This window comes from Aethalodelphis obliquidens, unplaced genomic scaffold (assembly GCF_003676395.1).
Source record: "Aethalodelphis obliquidens isolate GAN/ISIS:26980383/991018 unplaced genomic scaffold, ASM367639v1 scaffold37, whole genome shotgun sequence".
In the NCBI taxonomy this organism is placed as follows: Eukaryota; Metazoa; Chordata; class Mammalia; order Artiodactyla; family Delphinidae; genus Aethalodelphis; species Aethalodelphis obliquidens.
Genome location: NW_020837981.1, coordinates 11,665,938 through 11,689,047, shown reverse-complemented (window position 1 = coordinate 11,689,047; position 23,110 = coordinate 11,665,938). Strand labels below are relative to the sequence as shown.

The following is a 23,110-nucleotide window of genomic DNA, read 5'->3' as shown; positions in this document are numbered from 1 at the left end:
TTAGGTGGGTGCCCGTGTGCCTTCGTCACTTCCGGCTCCACGGGGAAGCAAGGAGGGCGGAAGACTAGGGAGGTGGGGATCCTGTGGGAGTGACGGCCCGGAGTCTAAGAGACGGGGCGTGACGGGGCCGGAAGGTGGCGGGAGGGAGCCGAACCGGAGCCGGCGGGAGGGCCAGGCCAGAGGCCCCCAACCTGGCTTGCCCGCCCCGGCCGCGGCTGAGGAGGAAGAGGAGGATGATCTCCAGATACACTCGGAAGGCGGTGCCACAGAACTTGGAGCTGTGAGTGGACTGCTCAGCCACCCCAGCCCGGCCCAGACCGAGGCGGGCCGCAGGCGCTTTGCGGACCCTCCCTGACCAGTCCCTTGCTCCTTTTTCCTTTCCCAGGGCGAGGGAAAGAAAATTTTCTTCGGAATTCTCTCCTCCCAGCCTTGCCGGACGTTGCCCCTTCTACCTCCATCTCCAGCTAAGGGCGTGTTACCTGTGCTGTCCCAGGACTTGGCCCCCTTGGGTTGCACTTCTTGAGCTCGGGGACTGGGTTTCCTAAGGCATTTTGTAGTTTCCGCAGTGCTTCGTGCCCCAGTGTCAATGACCATTGACAACTCGTGAAGCTATTAATAGCTGAGTGCTACAATGAAGTTGAATACGTCTAGTGCCAAGCACAGTGCAAAGCTGCTTACATGCATGCATTAGCTCACTTAATCGTGTCAATAAGGAGACCAGATAGGAAGTATTATTTTGCCCTTTCTACAGATAAAGATCCCAGACTTAAAGACTGTAGCATGCCAAAGATCACACAGCTAGAGGGTGGTGGTGGAGCTGAAGTACGAACCTGTTGTCAATCTGTTTTTGAAGCTTGTGGTCATAACCATTACACATACTGCCTCTGCACCTCTGCAATTTAGTGTCAGAATCCTTAAGGATCAGTTTTGCTTTTGAGACTTTAGACAGCAAATATTTCCCGCTTAAAGACCCACCTCCCACCCCTAGTGAAGTGTTATAATGTAGGAAGTAATGATAATGTCATTCATTTATTAATGCTTTACACTTTCAAAAAGATTTTCACATTTTGATTCTCTTAACTCTGTAAGATGGGTATGATTATCTTTAGTTTTTCAGCAGATGAAAATATCAGAAAGGTACACATCTTAAGATTATATAACCAATAGGTTTTGAGCTTGGGTTTTTCAACCCCAAATACCAATATTTTTCCTCCACTAAACTATGTAATTTTAGCAACCATACATTTATTAATTAAATATTAACTATACAGGGCAATTAACAGGCATGGTATCTTCAGTCACATCTGGGTTTCTGTTTAGACTCTTCTGTAGCCTTGTTAATTTTAGGCAAATTACTAAATCTTTGAGCCTTCATTTCTGTAATATAGGAATAAGACCTTATCTAAAAGCATATCTAAAGTGATGGCATAGGGCTTGACACATAGTAGGTCCTCGGTAAATGGTAATTTCCTTGTCCCTTCCCATCTTTGCTTGGTACAATAGCCATACAAACAAAATCAGTCTATGATCTTTCCTTGCCTTTCAGAAGCTTATTATCTACTAAATAATAGGATAGGACACAGAAGCAGTTCAGTTAATAGGCTTTTTTAGCAAATAGGAAGAAGAAAGTCATTTACCAATAAAGGGAACAGGGCTTAGGCAAAAATCTGCTTTTATAATTAATTCTGACCATTCTGAGAGTGAAAAAAATATCATTTATGGAAAAAATTGTTGATAGCACTTATTGGGCCAGAATTATTGACCCAGTATGGTTATGTTACTTGTTCTCTATTGTTGACTTGATACTCCCTAAAGATAACTCTCCCAAAAGATGATTCTCTAGAAGTGTCAGAATAACGTGAATAATGATGATAATGAAGATTATATGCATCTAAATAACAGTATATATATATTTTTTTTTTTTCTTTTTTTTTTCTTTTTCTCAATACACGGGCCTCTCACTGTTGTGGCCTCTCCTGTTGCGGAGCACAGGCTCCGGACACGCAGGCTCAGCGGCCATGGCTCACGGGCCCAGCCGCTTCGCGGCATGTGGGATCTTCCGCTGACCGGGGCACGAACCCGTGTCCCCTGCATCGGCAGGCGGACTCTCAACTACTGCGCCACCAGGGAAGCCCTAACTAACAGTATATTAAAAGTAATTTTTACTTTAGGTGTTATAATGATAATTTGCTTTGAAGAAGTAATTTTAGTTTTCTCCCTAATAGTTCCAAATTATAGATACTGAAAAGAGGTTGGGATAAAATATACAGCTTAACATTTTAAAAATGGTAAATCTCAAGCATAAATGTATAGTGAATAATATAATGACCTACCCATCACCTACATTAAACAGTTATCAAAATTTTAATATATTTGCTTCATCTTTCATCTATATATTTTTTTCAGCCTGTCTGTCATCTGTGAAATAAGGAAGGAAAACCCCAGACACTATCATTTCACCCCATATACTTCAATATGCATTTCTAAAAATTATACACATTTTCTTATGTAACCACAAAGCTATGATCAAATTTAATATTTCTTTGGTATTATCTAATTGTCACTTGATAACCAAATTTCTCTGACAGACTAAAATATGTTTTAAGTTTCTATTTCATAGCTGGAATCCACATTTCTGATCCCCGCCACTGTCTCAAAGACAAGCTTTTGGTTGTAAAATCATTGAATGAGAGAAGTACAAATAGCTCTACACAAATCCATGCCCACCATTTGAGAAATAGTTTAAAGTACAAGCTCTGCTGACTAGGTCTTTATGTACAAAAATGGTACAATTTACTAAAATCTCAAACTATTCATTTGCTCTGAGAAGCCTCAAACAAACTACTTGGATTTGAATCCTGGCTCCATTACTTACTAGCCATATGACCTTAAGCAGGTTACTTAATCCCTCTGTGCCTCACTTTCCTTTCCTGTGAAACAAGAGTATTAGATTTATAATATACATTTGCATATTAAAAGCCCTGGGAAGACCTCTTGTAAAGAAACCTGTGTAACTTTGTTTAACCTATCATGTTATTTGACTACAGAATTTTGTGGGGAAGGAAAGTCTATCGTGGATGATTAGGACTGGAACATATAATAATTGACCCCATAGTTTATTCTAATGCACATGTTGAACTCTCTAGAACAGTACTGTCCTATAGAAATATAATACAAAACACATATATAATTTAAATTTTTCAGGTAGTCACATTAAAAAAATAGTAGAAACAGGTGAAATTAACTTTTTTACCTTTTTATTTTGAAATAATTATGGACTCACAGGAAGTTACAAAAATAGTACAAAGTCCCATGAACCCTTCACCCAGATTCCCCCAATGATGACAATTTACGTAACTATCATATAATTTCAAAGCCAGGAAACTGACATTGGTACAGTACTGTTAACTAGACTATAAACCTTATTCAGTTTTCATCAGTTTTTATATCCACTCCTTTGTATATATGTATATATAGTTCTATGCAATTTGGTCTCATTTATTGATATATGTAACTACCAATACAATAGAGATACAGAGCTGTTCCATCACCACCAGGAAACATCCTTATATATGCCTTTACAGTCACATCCATTCCTTTCTTCACACCCTGGAACCACTAATCTTTTCTCCACCTCTATAGTTTTGTCATTTGTGAATGTAATATAAATGGAATCATATAGTATATGTAACCTTTTGAGATTGGCTTTTTTCACAAAGTATGATGCCCTTGAAATCCATCCAAGTTGTTGCATGTATCAGTTCACTCCTTTTTTATGCTAAATTATATTCCATTGTGTAGATATACCAAAGTTTAACTATTCAGCTGTCAAAGAACATTTCAGTTGTTCCAACCTTTTTCAATTGTAAATAAAGCTGCTGTGAACGTTTGTGTACAGATTTTTGTGTGAACATAAATTTTCATTTCTCTGGGATCAATGCCCAAGAGTGCAATGGCTAGGTCTCATGATAAACACATGTGTTTAGTTTTATAAGAAACTGAAATTATTCCAGAGTGGCTGCACCATTTTACATTCCTACCAGCAATGTATGAGAAATCCAGTTTCTCCATATCCTTATCTGCGTTTAGTGTTATCACCATATTTTATCTTAGCTGTTCTAATAGGTGTGTGGTTATACCTTATTATATTTTCAATTTGCAGTGAAATTAATTTTAAGAATATATTTTGTTTAACCCAAATATATCCAGAATATTATCATTTTAACATGTAATCAAGATAAAATAATTAATGATACATTGTACATTCTTGTTGTACTAAGACTTCGAAATCCTATGTGTTTTACACTTAAAGTGCATCTCATTTCCAACTGACCACATTTTAACTGCTAGTGATTAATGGCTACTGTATTGTACAGTGCAGTTCCAGAACAGCAAGAAGTAGGTGACGAACTTGTAGATCAAGTTACTGAAAAGTATATATTTTTTCTTTACAGGAAATATAACTTTGTTTTTCTCTTTCACAGGAAAGGAATAACAAAACATCCTCTTAATCATCATCCCCTTCCAGAGCAGCTGGATGCAATTTCCTCTACCAATGACAGCCATGAAAACGACATAAGTTCCCAAAGGTAATAACAAAAATTGTACTTGTTTGCTTATTGCACTTGATAATGGCAAAAGTTTTGTTTTTTTGCCTTAGGATTGGTATCAAGCCTTGTACTAATGAAAGAAAACAAGAATTTTTATCACACTTTTTCAATACCATTCAACTTTCATTCTGGAACAGCTAATGGAAACACACTTATTTTTATAACCTTTGAAAAGCAGTATTATGAAGTAGTTAAAAACAGAGACTCAGGAGGAACCCAAACAGATCTGATTTTTAATCCTGGTTTTGTCATCTATTAGCTGAATAATAGTGGGCAAGTTACTTACCTGGTAAGAGTATCTCTTAAAGGGTGTTCTGAATATAAATGAGATAAAATACAGTAAATGCTGAGTAAATATTAGCTGCAGTTATTATTTTAAGAAATAGAGGATACGGTAACTTCACAGAGGGTTCTGAGAAGCAATGTGGTATCATAGAATAATTACAGTCATAAAACCTAGTTTCAACACCTAGTACTAAATCTCAGATTCTTTGTCTTAAAAAAGGGGTTGAGTTCTGCATCACCAGGTTGTTGTGAGGATAAAATGGGGTTAATATCTGTGAAAGTGCTTGGTAAACTAAAAGTGCCATACAAGTTCACATACTATTCTATGTGAATTCCTAGACGTTTCTGAAATGTCTTTAGTTCTCAAGGGTAGATATTATAAGTGGAATGTTAAAGTATTCATTGTAAACTAAGACTAGAATTATTTAGAATGGCTGCCATCAATTCTGTAGGAATTAGATCCGACTTTACTATGATGCTTACATTTCAAGTCCTTCATTTATTTTTACCTCTGTGGATATATTTCTACACATGCTTATCACCTAATAGATTGCTGAGTAGTTAATGCTGCAGAAACTTGAGGAAATATAAGAATTTTTCTGTTTTCTCTTCTCCTTCCAAATTGTGCATTTAGTGAGTCTGACATCACACAAGAATCACCTTTTACATCAGCTGACACTGGGAATTCAAGGTCTGCTTTTCCAAGTTATACAGGCACAGGGATCTCTACTGAAGGCAGCTCGGACTTCTCCTGGGGATATGGTGTGAGTTTTATGTTATTGGTCTGATGGATTGCTTGGGAGACTGTTCTGGGAGTTAGCATTTGTCAGTTTGGTCAGTATATTTCATGCCTTCCCTCTCCTACACTGCTTATTTTTAACTTTATTTTATTTTATTTGGCCGTGCCGCGCGGCGTGCGGGACCTTAGTTCCCCAACCAGGGATCGAACCTGTGCCCCCTGCAGTGGAAGCCCGAAGTCTTAACCACTGGACCACCAGGGAAGTCCCTCCTACATTGTTTATTTACTCTTTAAAATAGCTGTCAAGAAGCATCAGCTTCACCCTCTTTCAGTATTGCTCTGTTTTATGGATGTAGTAGTTGATCCTTAGAGATGCTTAGTGTTTGGCTTAAACACTTGCACGTTGGTATGGATCTGAGCTCTGGATCTACTCCTTCTGCTGTGCTCAGTCCACCAGTGTGTCTCTCCACTACTAATATTACCTTGTTGTTTAAAATGTTTTTGAAAGTTTATTACCAAGCCATATAGACTGGGAAAACGTTTATATTACTAAATGAAAAAAAGCACGTTAAAAATAAATGTATAGGGCTTCCCTGGTGGCGCAGTGGTTGAGAGTCCGCCTGCCGAGGCAGGGGACACGGGTTCGTGCCCCGGTCTGGGAAGATCCCACATGCCCTGGAGCGGCGAGGCCCGTGAGCCATGGCCGCTGAGCCTGCGCGTCCGGAGCCTGTGCTCCGCAATGGGAGAGGCCACAACAGTGAGAGGCCCGCTTACCACAAAAAATAAATAAATAAATAAATAAATGTATAGTGTAGTTCTAATTTTATTTTACAGATATTTTTGCTTATATATACTAGAAAAAAAGACTAAAGATATTTACCTAAAATGTTACTCCTTTATTAATTGGGTGTTGAGATAATGAGATTTATTTATTTATTCATTCATGACTATCTGCCATTATAAGTATTATTTTTAAAAGACCAACAACCTTAAAAGAAAATTTAAAAAACAAATTTTATGCATGTTTCTCACCTTGATGCAATAGGTATTTTTATTTCAGTATCCTCTTTCAATCTATATTTAATTTGGCCTAGCTATAGTCATGGTGTACATACAATACTATGCTCTGTTTTCTCACTTACTGTTATTTTGTAAGCACTCTTCCACAATACTGACTTTATACAATATTATTGTTAGCAACCTGCTTTCTTTACAAAAAGCCTGCTAATTGTTACAACCTTTTTGTCACTATGAGTTATTTTCTAGTCATTTTAAGTTGGATGTATATATAGTTGCCTTACATAGTTGTATGATATATGTGCATCCTGATCTGCTTCTTCATTCACCATTATTTCATATAGACATTTTCTTTTACTACTTCCATACTTGTCAATTTGAATAGTTATATATAGTTATATAGCATTTCCTTGTTTTAATATATTATATCATAATTTAGTAATTTCATTATTATTTGATACTTGGGTTTTCAGTTTTTATTTATTCAACAAATATTTATTGAACGCATTTGTTGTCAGACACTGTATTTGGGAATATGGGGTGAATGAGATTTACATGATTCAATAGTCTAATGAGGGAGATTGACAAAAGCAAATGAACAAAATAACTACAAAAGGTCATAAGTACTCTAAGGAAGACAACAGGGAGCTGAAATAGAACACTATAAGGGGGATTCACTTTAGGTAGGGTATCATGTAGGGTAGATCTGAGACTTGAAGACTGAAGAGTTAACCACGTGAAGAATGAGGAAAAGAGCTTCCAGCAGGTAACCAGCAGCATCTGCAAAGGCCCTAAGGAGGAAGAGATCTTCATGTTTCCAAGGGAAAGTGTTTGGTATGTTCTTGGAACTGGAAAAAGGTCAGGGTGGTTGAAGGATGGTGTACCAGGGGAGAAAGCGCTAATGAGACTGGAGAGGTAGGCAGCACTAGATCTTGTAAGGCGTTGTAGGCCATGGTAAAGAATTTAAATTTTATCCTTACGTAATGATTTAATTAATTTGATGACTTATTTTGAGGTTTTAGTGTACTGACTATATATTTCAATCAGTTATCTCTATATTTTAATTAGTATCTCTTTATAAGTTATGAATGTCATACAAATGTTTCCCATTTCCCTTCTTTCCTTTTGGTATTTATTGTGTAACAGATTTTTTTTTAAAAATTCAAATATAACCATTTTACTTTTGACCTTAATTTCTTTGCTAGTCAGGATTTTATCTTTAGAAAGATGGAATATTATAATATTCTTCTTCATAGCTTTTTAATAGAATTTTGCGTGTTTAACTTTTTAACTCACCAGACTTTTAAAATAGTATATGGTGTGAGGATAATTAAGTTCTTTTACTGTTGAACCTACTTTGTTTGAACAATTTTTCTACATTTGACTTAATATCTTAGGGTTTTCATGATATTTTAAAAATCTTGGAAAATCTATTAGTGTTCATTAAAAAACATGTATTATTTAGTATTTGTGTCCTCTTTGCTCTTTCAGATAAATTTTATTTTCCCTTGTATGAAATTTTATAAAATATTCATGAGGGATTTAATTGATATTGTATTACAACATTATATTAAATTAGGTGCAGGGAGAACTAAAATTTATTGAATATTTAATAGGTGCTAGGCTCTGTACTAATCGCTTTATAAACACATTTCAGTCATTTTGTACCTTAACTGAACTTAGTATTCTACCTAGAAATATAGTTTACTTAGATCTTCCTTTAATTTAATCCGCTTTATCATTTCATTATTTATTTTGAGTAAATCTCTTGTTGTAAGATACAACTGATATTAAAATTGAACTTAGTATTTAATTATACATTTTCCTTGCTTTTGAACTTAGGTGTTTTTGAGTTATCACTGGTATATAGGAATACAGTTTTCCCCCCAATTTAACTAATGGCCTACTACTTTGCCAAATATATTTATAATCATGCTGGCGTTTATATTCTTAGGTTTATTTCTTTTAAAATATTGTTTTAAAATTAACAAAGTTGGGGACTTCCCTGGTGGTCCAGTGGTTGAGACTTCGCCTTCCAATGTAGGGGGTGTGGGTTCGATCCCTGGTTGGGGAACTAGGATCCCACATGCCTCGGGGCCAAAAAACCAAAACATAAAACAGAGGCAGTGTTGTAAGAAGTTCAATAAAGGCTTTAAAAATGGTCCACATTAAAAAAAAAAAAAAGTCTTAAAAAAATTAACAAAGTTATTATAATGATGTGAAGGAAGACTTTCCTTTTTTATTCTAATTATATCTATTATTTAAAGTTTTATAGTCAACAATCATAAAAATATCTAACCGTGTTCTATTCTATTTTAGTTTTATCTACTTCGGATTGATTTTTTTTTAAATAATCAAATAAGGTTTATTCTAGGAATACAAAGATGGGTCAATATCTGTAAATGTATTAATATGTTTAACATCAGTGAATTAAAGGAAAAAATATGATCAAGCCAATAGATGTTAAAAAGATACTTGATAAAATTCAAAAACCATTCCTTATAAAAATTTTCAATTAGATAGGGAAGGAAACCCTTGAAACTTGATAATGACTATTTGTCAGTTAAATATCAGTTTAAATGGCAAAACACTAAAGCTGTTTCAGTTACAGCAAGGAACCCGACAGGGATTCTCTATTTACAAATTTAATTGATTCCTTTGCTAACTTTGTACATTTTAATTTTTACATAAAGCTTGTCATCATACACTCTATCCAGGGCTATTTGTTTTTCCACTTAACACTATCAATGTATTTTGAAGAATATATTACATTATAGTATATTATGTATATTATAGTATATTCAAATATATATATTATTAAAAAACTAACTGCTTTGTTCTTTGATGGCTGCATAGCCATTGCTATTACAAAAAAGTGCTGCATTTATGACTCTGTACATATATTATTTTACATATATATGAACATATCTGAGGATAAGTTTCTAGAGGTTGAATGCTGCTCAAAAGATACATGCTTTTGTAATTTTGAAAGTTGTTACCAAATTGACCTCTGTAAAAGTTATGACAATCTGCAATCTCACCAGGAACATACGAAAGGGCCTATTTTCTTACACTCTTGACCAAAACAGTGAATTATCAAACTTTTTCATCTTTGCCAGAGTTTTAGTTTTTTTTATTTAAAGGTATCTGATGCAATGGGGTTGATTAGAAAAGAAAAGTTGCACACCTTACAGAAAACTGCATAACTTACATATTGGGTGTGCATGTGTGTGTGTGTGTGTGTATGTGTGTATGTGTGAAAACAGTACACAGATCAAGATATAGACAATCAGCATCCCACAAGGCTCCTAGATGCCCTCTCCCAACCCCAAAGATAACTACTGTTCTGACCTCTATCATCAGGTTTACTTGTTCTTGCCCTTCATATAAATGGAATCCTACAGTATGTATTTTTTATATCTGGCTTCTTTTGCCTAGAACTGTTTGAAAAGTTCATATATGATGTTGCACATATTTGTAGTCTGTGAATTGCCTATTAATATTTTCATACTCATTTATTATTTTATTTATCATTTTCATATTAATTAGTAGGAGTTCTTTGTCTTTATTTTTAAATTTATTTTAACTTATTTTTTATTTATTTATATTTTGGCTGTGTTGGGTCTTCGTTGCTGTGCGCGAGCTTTCTCTAGTTGCAGTGAGTGGGGGCTACTCGTTGTTGTGGTGCGCGGGCTTCTCATTGCAGTGGCTTCTGTTGTGGAGCACGGTCTCTAGGCGTGCAGCCTTCAGTAGTTGTGGCATGAGGGCTCAGTAGTTGTGGCACAAGGGCTCAGTAGCTGTGGCTTGTGGGCTCTAGAGCGCAGGCTCAGTAGTTGTGGCGCACGGGCTTAGTTGCTCCACTGCATGTGGGATCTTCCTGGACCAGGGCTCAAACCTGTGTCCCCTGTATTGGCAGGCGGATTCTTAACCCCTGGTACCTCTTTGTCTTTTAGATTAGGGGTGGTGGGTGTACTTTTTGTGTAAAGGGCTAGATAGTAAATATTTCAGGCTCTGCAGACTCTGTCAGGACCCTCAACTCTCACTGAGAAGACAGCCATAAGCAGTGTATAAATACATGGGCATGACAATGTTCCAATAAATTTTATTTACAAAATAGGCTGTGGGCTGGATTTGTCCCACTGGTCATAGTTTGCTGACCCCTGTTCTAAATAGTTATATAATGTCCACTCTCCCTGTACAACTATAGAACTTTTGGTATTGTACCCAGTTGAAAATTTATTTACCAACCTCTGTTACAGGTAGAGGTAGGTAATGAATTGTACAATAAGTCAGGAGATGGGGCTTTCTGGAATGCCGTTTTTTTGAGAAAAAATTCTGGAAAATTCCTAATTCCTAATTAGGAAAATTCCTAATTAGGAATTCTCCTAATTCCTGCCTGGAACATGGAACTATGGCTAAAGGTAAAGCAGCCATCTTGGACCATAAAGCATCACTGAGGATGGAAATGATAGAAGAAACTGAGTCCTTGATAACCATGGAGGCACCATATCGATTTTAATGCCTACCCCTAGATTTAATTTTTTTGAGAGAGAAATTAAACTTTTATCTTGTTTAAGTCACTGTTGTTTTTATTAGTAGTAACTAAATGCAATTAATCACTGATACACTCATTCTTTGTTAAATGTATTGCAAATATCTTTTCCTGGTCTGTGGCTTTTGTAACTTTCACAATTCCCACGCTTAGGTCTTTAATCCCCCGGAATAGTTTTTTGTATATGGTATATAGCAGGAACATAATTTTAATTTTTTCATATGGATAATGAATTGTTTCAGCACCATTTACTGACTAGTTCAGGATTTCTAAGCAAGGGCATTTTTGGCATTTTGGATATGGCTGTTGTACAGCAATGTCCCATGTATAGCAGGATGTTTAGTATTAATGATCCCTGCCTATTAAATACCTGTAGCAACCTCTAGTCATTGTGATCACTAAAAATGCACATATATATTTCCAGCTTCTTCCATAAAAGGTAGCATTATTTCCGGAGAGTACTGTTGCATCCTTTCTCCATTGATTTGCTATGTTACCTCTGTTATAGATTAAGTTTTAAAATATGAAATGGTCTGTTCCTGGGCTCTCTAAACTGTTCTATTCTAAACTCATGCGAATACAACTGGCTTTTCTTGTTTGTTTGTTTTTTTGCGGTACGCGGGCCTCTCACTGTTGTGGCCTCTCCAGTTGCGGAGCACAGGCTCCGGACGCGCAGGCTCAGCGGCCATGGCTCACGGGCCCAGCCGCTCCGCGGCATGTGGGATCTTCCTGAACCGGGGCACGAACCCGTGTCCCCTGCATCGTCAGGCGGACTCTCAACCACTGCGCCACCAGGGAAGCCCAATACAACTGGTTTTCATTAAACTATAGCTTTATAATAATCTATAATATGTGATAGGGAAGTCTTACTACATTATTGATAATTGTCTTGGTCAACCTTTTTTATGTATGTTAGAATCTGATTATTAAATTGCATAGGTCAATTTGGGGAGGACTGCTATCTTTATGATAGTGAGTTTTCCTAATCATGAATTTGATATATAAATCTTTCCATTTATTATCCATTTCTTTAATGTCTTTCAATACATTTTTATAATTTAATCCATAAAAGTAATATATATTTGTTGAAGATTTATTCCTAGGTACCTTGCATGGTATATTAAAAATCATATTTTTAATCTATTTGTTGCTGGTATATAGGTGTAGAGTTCATGTTTTGTTTTGTTTTTTTAAATTAATTTATTTATTTTTGGCTGTGTTGTGTCTTCGTTGCTGTGCGTGGGCTTTCTCTAGTTGCGGTGAGGGGGGGCTACTCTTCGTTGTGGTGTGTGGGCTCCTCATTGCAGTGGTTTCTCTTGTTGTGGAGCACGGGCTCTAGGTGTGCGGGCTTCAGTAGTTGTGGCACATGGGCTCAGTAGTTGTGGCGCATGGGCTTAGTTGCTTTGCAGCATGTAGGATCCTCCTGGACCAGGGCTCGAACCCGTGTCCCCTGGATTGGCAGGCGGATTCTTAACCACTGCACCACCAGGGAAGTCCCAGAGTTCATGTTTTCTAAGGGAACTGAGTTCTAGGCTAATGTTGGCTTCTGGCAGAAATTTATATTCTTTGTCATGTGTTTAACTTTTGATATTTCATTTAAATGTTTTAATAGATTTCTCATCTGTTTAATACTAGATTAGACTTTCATTGGATTTATTATTTTTACTTTTTTTTTACCGTGATAGTCACATACATAAAATTCACTCTTTTAAAGTGAACAATTAAGTGATTTGCAGTATATTCACAGAGTCGTGCAACCATCCTATCATTTTCATCACCCCAAAAAGAAACCCTGTCTCCATTAGCAATTACTCTCCATTTCTCTCTCCACCCAGCCCCTGGCAACCACTAATCTGCTTTCTGTCTGTATGGATTTGCCTATTCTGATATTTCATATAAATGAATCATACAGTATATCACCTATTGTGTCTGGCTTATTTCACCTAGCATATGTTCACATTTTATCCATGTTACAGCGTGTGTCAGTACTTCTTTTTTATTAATGAATATAATTTCATTGCATGGATATACCAATTTTGTTTATTCATCAGATGATGGACATTTGGATTGTTTCACTTTTTTGCTATTATGAATAATGCTACTATGAACACTTGTGTACAAGTTTTTCTGTGGACATGTTTTGAATATTCTTAGGTATACACCTAGGAGTGGAATTTCTAGGTCATATAAAAACTCTATGTTTAATATTTTGAAGAATACATTTCTCTTTGAAACTTATAGCTATAATTGTGATTGTTTTCAAGGTTCCTGGTTAGTATATAAATAATGTTGATATTTTCCTTGTATTACACAAACATTTCATTGCAGATTTCACATGTATGTCAGAGTAGGTAATTCCTGTGAAATCCATTATTAGTAATGGATTGTGTCTTAATCAAATTCAAGTTTTGTGATCAAAGTTGCAATTACTGCACATTGTGTTTTCTTAATAACTTGGAAACAACCTCAAACTTACAGAAAAGTTGTAAGTATAGTAAAAAGAACAGTTTTCCCTTGGTATCCATGAGGGATTGGTTCCAGGACCCCCTGTGGATACCAAAATCCAGGGATGCTCAAGTCTCACATAAAATGGTGCAGTATTTGCATATTACCTACGCATATCCTTCTGTACACTTTAAATCCTTTCTAGATTGCTTATAATACCTAATACAATATAAATGTGTTTTACATTTACAAACCCATGAATATGGAGGCCAACTGTTTTTTTCCTGAATGGTTTGAGAGTAAGTTACTGACATGATACTCCCTTGCACCAAATATTTTAGTGTATATTTCCCTCAAGCAAGGACACACTACATTACTAGAGGGCAAGAATCAAATTCAGGAAATTAACACTGATATATTGCTACCACCTAATCCATAGATCCCATTAAAGTTTCACTAGTTGTCCCAATGATATCCTTTATAGCAAAAGTTTATATCACATTGTCAAGTCTCTTTAGTCTCCCTCAATCTGGAACAGTTCTTGAGTCTATGATACGACAGAAATGAGCTTGTTTTTCTCATTGCATTCTATTAGGTGGCACATAATTCCATTTGTCCCATTATTAATGTTGTTCACTTTGATCACTTAATTAAGGTGATTTTCCTTTGCATTTGAAAGTATTTTATTGGGGATATATGTATACGTATAGCTGATTCACTTTGTTATAAAGCAGAAACTAAAACACCATTGTAAAGCAATTATACTCCAATAAAGATATTAAAAAAAAAGTATTTTACAGGACGGTACATTGAAATTATGTACCTACTATCCTGTTCCTCCTCAGACTTTCAATTTATGATTTACATCAGTGTAGACTCAAGGATTCCTATTTTGTTCTGTTAGTTATAATATATAATACATCATTATTTATCCTGAAGTTCCAATTGTCCCAGATTTGGCCCACAGAATTCCCTGCAAGCTGCTTCTGTGCCATTTTGACATGTTCCCATCCTTCTTTAAATATTTCCTTACTTTCTGGCACAAGATATCCAGGCTTATTTTGTACTTTCTTTGCCCCAACCCTGGAATCAGCCAATTCTTTAAGAAGCCCTGGTTCCTTTTATGCCACGTTTAGAAACAAAGATTTGGGTGCTAAGCGTGCTCATTGCTTTTTAGGTGTCACTTATTCCCAAACCCTCCCAGTGGACAGAACTAGGGAATATAAGTACTCCTCCTATCCCACTGTGAAATGACAAGGTTCATTCTAGTTTTTTCCTTTTCTAATTTGTAACTTCTTTCTCTGACAGTGATAAACGTGGCTTCCGTTATTCTTAATATATTTACTTATTTGATTAGTCCGCCTGAACATAACCAGTTCCCCACTAATCCACTGCCTCTTAACCTCTGCAAATGCTCTTCTCACTCCACATATGTTTCAACACCCTGTGCTGAGTCACTGACCCTTGCATTCTCGCACCCAATGAATGATCTCCTCATCCCACTCAGAGTCAGACACCCAATGTTGTCCTTGCCTCCGAATAGGCACCTTCCTCAGGCTGCTTGGGCTATCACCCTGTGTGGGGTTGCCGACTCCCCACATGGTAAGTTTCTTCTCCATTGTTGTTCCAACATTATAAGCTGGCTGCTCTCCCGCAAGGACATCCTCCTCATCTCACTTGTGCTCCATCACCCTGCAACAACCTGCTCCCCATGCAAACACCCACTGTGGCAGATTATATTTTCAAAAGTCATGCCAATATACATCCATCTGACATGCCCTTATTACAAGATACTGATATTCCTCCACTGAAGAGATAGGCTCTATGTTCTTTCCCTTTGAACCTGAATGGACTATTTAACTGCCTTAGTCAGTAGAATGCAGTGAAAGTGATGCTGCATGATTTTTTAGGTTAGAAAGCAACACAGCTTCTGCCTGCCTCTTTCTGTTTCTCTCTCTCTGGATGCTTGACCTTGGAATTCAGCCACTATGTTGTGAGGAAGTTCAAACCACATGGAAAAGCCCATATAGAGAGAAACTGAAGCCCCCAGCTGAAAGCCAGCATCAATTGCTAGATATTTGAGTGAATGAACACTCAGATGCTTTCAGCTCTAAGCCTTTGAGCTTTTCAACTGATATCCCAGATGCTGTGGAGAAGAGACAAACCATTCCTGCTGTGAGCTATGTAAATTCCAGACACATGTAAACCTGCAAAGATAATACATGATTATTGCTATTTTGAGCCATTCAGTTTCGGAGTAATCTGGTACACTGCCAAAGTAATTAGAACACCCCTCTCACACTGCTCAGGGTCAGAAAAACTGCTTAGATGTTCTCTTTACCTCTCTTAGGCTCCTATCATACAACAGGCTGTCTTCCTACACAGATGCCGTCATTACTGTGCTTAGGTTCCAATATCTTATAACAGGCTGCCTTCCCAGGTTGATGCCTTCCTTATTCTGTTTTGGCTCTGAAACTCCATGTTGACTGTCTCTTGAGGCATTGGTTAACAGGCAGCCCATATCGATAATCCCTAAGAGAAAAGAAACTCATAAGGTAGGCAGGCCCCTGTTTACCCTGGCTCCCTGCCTGGGAATAATTTTCTGACTATGGAATTGTAAGATAGAGTCCAAACAAAGCACAGTGGTCCCATTTTGCTGAGTAACAGAGATCAGAGTTCGGGGCAGATGAAGCAGTTGGAATCTTTAGGACACAGGGAGATAAAGAACACGAGAAACTAAATAGGTGGGTAAATACAAAGTCTATATTTTTTAGTGATTTCTCTAAAGGATAACTGACTGAATAAAGCAAAACATGTGCAAGATGGAGTTTATATTTGTAGAAGTAAAAGCTGAGACAAACATAGCTCAAAGGATGGGTGAATATAAATGGAATTATACTGTTATACGATTATTACATTTGTGAAGTGTCAGGTATCAAGACAAGTGGGAAGTATGAAGAGGGAGGTGTGAAGTGGTAAAATATTGACTAACTAGACTTTGATAGGTTAAGAATGCACATTATTAGCCCTAGAGCAAGCATTAAAAAATTATAAGAAGAATAAGCTAAGATGCCAATAGGGGAAATAAAATGGAATACTAACAAATATTTGATTAACCTAGAATAAGACAGGAAAGGAAAAGAACAAGAAAGGCTCCCCCCCCCACAAAAAAAGGGACAAATGGAAAAGAAACAGCAAGATGGTAGACTACAACCCAACCATGTCAATAATTAAAACAAAAAAAATGGAATGGATAAAAAATGGATAAAACACAGAATGGATTCAAAAAAAAAAACAAGACTCAACTATATACTATATGGAAGAGACGAACTCTAAATATAAAGACACAGATTGAAATTAAAAGGACAGAGAAAGTTATACTGTGCACACAATAGGCTTATATTAATATGAGACAAAATAAACTTCAAGACACAGAGTTGATTACTAGGAAAGAGGAATATTTTTTATGGATAAAAAGGCAGTTTGGGGGCTTCCCTGGTGGCACAGTGGTTAAGAATCCTCCTGCCAATGCAGGGGACATAGGTTCGAGCCCTGGTCTGGGAAGATCCCACATGCTGTGGAGCAACTAAGCCCATGTGCCACAACTACTGAGCCTGCGCTCTAGAGCTGCTACCCACAACTACTGAGCCCGCGTGCTGAAACTACTGAAGCCTGTGCACCTAGAGCCCATGCTCTGCAACAAAAGAAGCCACCGCAACAAGAAGACCGCACACCACAAGGAAGAGTAGCCCCCGCTCGCCACAACTAGAGAAAAGCCTGCACGCAGCAATGAAGACCGAGCGCAGCCAAAAAAAAAAAAAAGGCAGTTTGGGGACATCCCTGGCAGTCCAGTGGTTAACGCTCCACACTTCCACTGCAGGAGGCACGGGTTCGACCCCTGGTCAGGGAACTAAGATCCTATATGCCATGCAGCCAAAAAAAAAAAACTTTAAGAAAAAATGCTTGCATTCCTATACACTAACGACGAAAAATCAGCAAGAGAAACTAACGAAACAATCCCATTTACCACTGCAACAAAAAGAATAAGATACCTAGGAATAAACATACCTAAGGAGGCAAAAGACTTGTACTCAGAAAACTATAAAACACTGATGAAAGAAATCAAAGATGATGTAAACAGATGGAGAAATATACCATGTTCTTGGATTGGAAGAATCAACATTGTGAAAATGACTATACTACCCAAAGCAATCTACAGATTCAATGCAATCCCTATCAAACTACCAATGGCATTTTTCACAGAACTAGAACAAAAACTTTCACAATTTGTATGGAAACACAAAAGACCCCGAATAGCCAAAGCAATCTTGAGAAAGAAAAACGGAGCTGGAGGAATCAGGCTTCCTGACTTCAGACTATACTACAAAGCTACAGTAATCAAGACAGTATGGTACTGGCACAAATACAGAAATATAGATCAATGGAACTGGATAGAAAGCCCAGAGATAAACCCACGCACATATGGTCACCTTATTTTTCATAAAGGAGGCAAGAATATACAATGGAGAAAAGACAGCCTCTTCAGTAAGTGGTGCTGGGAAAACTGGACAGCTACATGTAAAAGAATGAAATTAGAACACTCCCTAACACCATACACAAAAATAAACTCAAAATGGATTAAAGACCTAAATGTAAGGCCAGACACTATAAAACTCTTAGAGGAAAACTTGGGCAGAACACTCTATAACATACATCACAGCAAGATCCTTTTTGACCCAACTCCTAGAGAAATGGAAATAAAAACAAAAGTAAACAAGTGGGACCTAATGAAACTTAAAAGCTTTTGCACAGCAAGGAAACCATAAACAAGACCAAAAGACAACTCTCAGAATGGGAGAAACTATTTGCAAATGAAGCAACTGACAAAGGATTAATCTCCAAAATTTACAAGCAGCTCATGCAGCTCAATATCAAAAAAACAAACAACCCAATTAAAAAATGGGCAGAAGACCTAAATAGACATTTCTCCAAAGAAGATATACAGATTGCCAACAAACACATGAAAGGATGCTCAACATCACTAATCATTAGAGAAATGCAAATCAAAACCACAATGAGGTATCACCTCACACCAGTCAGAATGGCCGTCATCAAAAAATCTATAAACAATAAATGCTGGAGAGGGTGTGGAGGAAAGGGAACCCTCTTGCAGTGTTGGTGGGAATGTAAACTGATACAGCCACTATGGAGAACAGTATGGAGGTTCCTTAAAAAAACTAAAAATAGAATTACCATATGACCCAGCAATCCCACTACCAGGCATATACCCTGAGCAAACCATAATTCAAATAGAGACATGTACTACAATGTTCATTGCAGCACTATTTACAATAGCCAGGACATGGAAGCAACCTAAGTGTCCATCGACAGATTGAGGCCACTCTTCCTGGCTTACTGTCTCCTCACATGACCTTTCTCCTGGGCACAGGCACAGGTAGAGAGATCTCTGGTGTCTCTTCCTCTTCTTATAAGAACACTAATCCTATCAGATTAGTGCTCCACCCTTATGACCTCATTTTACCTTAATTTCCGACTTAAAGGCTTTATCTCCAAATAGAATCATGTTGCAGATTAGGGCTTCAGCATATGAATTTGAGGAGGACACAATTCAGTCCATAACAACGTATACCAGGAAGATGTAACAATTCTAAATAAGTAAGCATCTAATTGAGTTCAAAATGTATGAAGAAACACTGATGAAACTAAAGAGAGGACTAGGTGAATCCACAATTATTGTTAGAGATTTTAGTTATTAATAAAACAATTAGAAAATCAGTAAAAACATAAAAGATCTTATGCTATACTGAACAAATGCAGAGTACATATCCTTCTCAAGAACATATGGAACGTTGACAAGGACAGACTGTATGGTGGGCCATAAAATATATCAGTATTGTTCAAAAGATTAAATCTGGGCTTCCCTGGTGGCGCAGTGGTTGAGAGTCCGCCTGCTGATGCAGGGGACACGGGTTTGTGCCCCAGTCCGGGAAGATCCCACATGCCACAGAGTGGCTGGGTCCGTGAGCCATGGCCGCTGAGCCTGCGTGTCCAGAGCCTGTGCTCTGCAATGGGAGAGGCCACAACAGTGAGAGGCCCGTGTACCGCAAAAAAAAAAAAAAAAATTCAAATTTACGGATGCAGCTAAAGTAGTTCTTATAAAGACATTTATACCTTTAAATACCTATTTTAGAAAAAGAAGAAAGCTTTAAAATGAGTAACCTAAGTTTCTACCTTAAGATGCTAGGAAAGAAGAGTAAATTAAATCCAAAGTAGAATGAAAGAATTAAAAGCATAATTAATCAAATAGAAAATAGGTAAATAAAAGAGAAAATGAACAAGTCCAAGAGTTGATTCTTTGGAAAGATTAATAATTAATAAGCCCTCTAGTGATACTAGTCAAGGAAAAGCAATAAAATGCAAATTACAAATATCAGGAATGAAAGAGATGTCACTACAAATTCTACAGACATTAAAAGAATATTAACAGAATAATATATACAATTTTATGCCAATAAATTCCATAACTTAGATGAAATGGACAAATTCCTCAAAAATCTGAATAGTTGTAAAACTCTTAAACTAAATCAAGCAACTCTCACAGAGAAAGCTCTAGGCTTAGGTGGAAGAACATACATTTGTGGAAGAAATAACAGTCACACAAACTTTTCCGCAAAACAGGAGCATTTTCAATTCACTTTATGGGTCAGCATAATATTGATGCCAAAACCTGACAAAGACAATATAATAAAAGAAAATTATGAGATGGGACTTCTAAATAGTGTGGCAGAGTGAGTAGCTTGACAAATCTTCCCCAAAAGCAACAATAAACGATATAATTGTCTAAAGCAATCATTTCAGGATTCTGAAAATTGACTAAAGGTACACAGCAAATGGAGTAGCAGTTATTCATGAAAATCAATAGAACTTTGAGTTAGGAACAATAAGAGTCTGTTCAACTTTAAAGGGACAAACTATGAAAACTAGCAGCTTCACCACCAGAGAGGGCTCAATAGATTTGGAATGGAACTTGGATGAACTCTAAGTTCAATAGCATTGTCAACAACAGTAGCACATTCGGTAGCATATGAACAAGGAAAAACAGTGGCTCAGATAGTCTGAGGTTTCAATACTAGCTAGGGCAAAAAATGGATTGGCAGACTATCCAGAAATTTATTAAGGAGGTCTGGGAAATAAGTCGTAGGAGGCCCTAATAAACTCTCCACATATCCATGCAGGAGAGACCAGAGAGGGCCCAAACTATACACACACAAATGGCTGACTGTGAGTCAGCACACAAATGCAAAGGAGATGCGACGGCACAGAAATTAAGAGCCAAGGCAGCCATAAAAACTGCTTGAATTTGAACACAAAGTAAACTTTAAGACATAAAATACTACTAGAAACAAAAGGACATCTCCATAATGATAAAAAGGCCAATTCTTTAGGAAAATAAAGTAGTTATAAATGTATACACATCTAACAACGAAGCCTTAAAGCATATGAAGCAAACTATAGAATTTAAAAGAGAAATGGGAAACATAACAGTTGTAGCTGGAGACTTCAATACCCCACTCTCAATACTTGATAGAACAACTAAACAGAAGATCAGCAAGGATATTGAAGACTTGAACGGTGCTATCAACCAACTTGACCTAATTGATTCTATCCAATGACAGCAGAATATATAATCTTCAAGCATACAAAAAACAAGTTTCATAAATCTAAAAGGATTGAAATTGTACTAGGTATGTTCTCCAACCATGTTGGAATTAAGTTAGAAATCAACAATGGATATAAATTTGGGATATCCCCAAGTATTTGAAAATTAAACACTGTTCTTTTAAATAACTGATGGGTTAAAGAACAATCTACAAGGGAAGTTAGAAAATATTTTCAATTGAATGAAAATGGAAAAGCAGAATATCAAAATTTATAAGACATAACTAAAGTGGTGCTTAGAGGGAAACTTACAGCTTTAAATACCTATAGAAAAAGAAATCAAGCTTATAGACACGGAACAGATTGGTGATGACGGAGGTGGGGTTGCGGGGTTGGGTGAAATGGGTGAAGCATGTCAAAAGGTACAAACTTCCAGTTATAAAATAAATAAATCATGGGGATGTAATGTACAGCATGGTGACTATAGTTAATAATACTGTATTACATATTTGAGAGTTGCTAAGAGAAAAGATCTTAAAAATTCTCATCATAAGGAAAAAACTTCTGTAACTATGTATGGTGATGTGCTATGGAGATCAATTCACCAAATATACAAATATTGAATCATTATGTTATGAAACTAACATAATGTTGTATGTCAATTATACCTCAACAGAACAAAAGTGCCTACAGAAAAATGGAGCATACTGAATCAATAACATAAGCTTCCACCTTAAGAAACTAAAATAGACCAAATTAAATCCAAAGCAAGCAGAAGGAAGGAAATAAAATAATACAGATGAGAGTAGAAATTAATGAAACAGGAAACAGAAAAACAATAGAGAAACTCAATAAAGTCAAAGTTCTTTGAAGAGTCAACAAAATTGATAAGTCTTTAGCTACTTTGACCAAGAAAAAAGACGACATAAATGAACAAGATTAGAAATAAAAGTGAGGACATAACTGTTGACCTTACAGAAAGTAAAAGGACTAGGGAAATATAATAAGCAGCTTCATGTCAAGAAATTAGATAACTTAGATATAACAGGTAAATTTCTAGGAAGACACAATTACCAAACTGACTCAAAAAGACATTAATAATCCATACAGATATATATTAATTAAAGAAATTAAATAAGTAATTTAAAATCTTCCTACAAAGAAAAGCCCAGGCACAGATGGCTTTACTGGTAAATTCTACCAAATATTCAAAGAATAAATAATAACCATCTTTCATAAACCCTTTCAGAAAATAGAGGAAGAGACACTTCCCAACTCATTCAGTGAAGCTAATATTACCCTGATACCAAAGCCAGACAAAGACACCAGAAGAAAAGAATTCTGTATGTAAAAAATTCTCAGGAATTCACAAAATGAACAAACAGAACTGCTTAGCACCAATACATGAGTTTAACAAGGCCACAAGATACAAGGTCAGTATAAAAACGTCAACTGTATTTCTATATATGCTTAAATATTTAAAGAAGAAATAATACCAATCTTTCAGAAAAGAGGGAATGGTTCCTAAATCATCCTATGAGGCCATCCTATAACACCATAGTCAGACAAAGGCATCACATGAAGAGAAAACTACACATTAATATTCCTCTTGAAATTATACAAAAAACTTTAAATTATTAGCAAACCTAATTTAGCAACATAAAGGGATTATTTACCCTGAGTGGGATTTATCCACGAATGCACAGCTGGTTCAACATCAGAAAATTAAATTAATACATTATAGTAATGTGAAAAACTGACATGATTATCTCAATAGACACT

At 36.5% G+C, this 23,110-nt stretch overlaps 1 protein-coding gene across 5 annotated transcripts in view; it reads left to right on the top strand.

The window, feature by feature from the left end:
- The first annotated feature begins 113 nt into the window (after positions 1-113).
- The window catches only part of FAM149B1 (family with sequence similarity 149 member B1), a 61,064-nt gene continuing 38,067 nt past the window's right edge, over positions 114-23,110 (top strand). For 3 of the 5 annotated variants that reach the window (XM_027129911.1, XM_027129913.1, XM_027129910.1), the window contains exons 1-3: positions 114-280; positions 4,485-4,589; positions 5,530-5,659. In XM_027129911.1, the coding sequence (XP_026985712.1) occupies positions 234-280; positions 4,485-4,589; positions 5,530-5,659 (282 nt within the window). In that variant the 5' untranslated portion in view covers positions 114-233. Of the gene's footprint in view, positions 281-4,484; positions 4,590-5,529; positions 5,660-22,598; positions 22,762-23,110 lie in introns of those variants that run through there. The other 2 variants (XM_027129914.1, XM_027129912.1) reach the window with 2 other exon arrangements.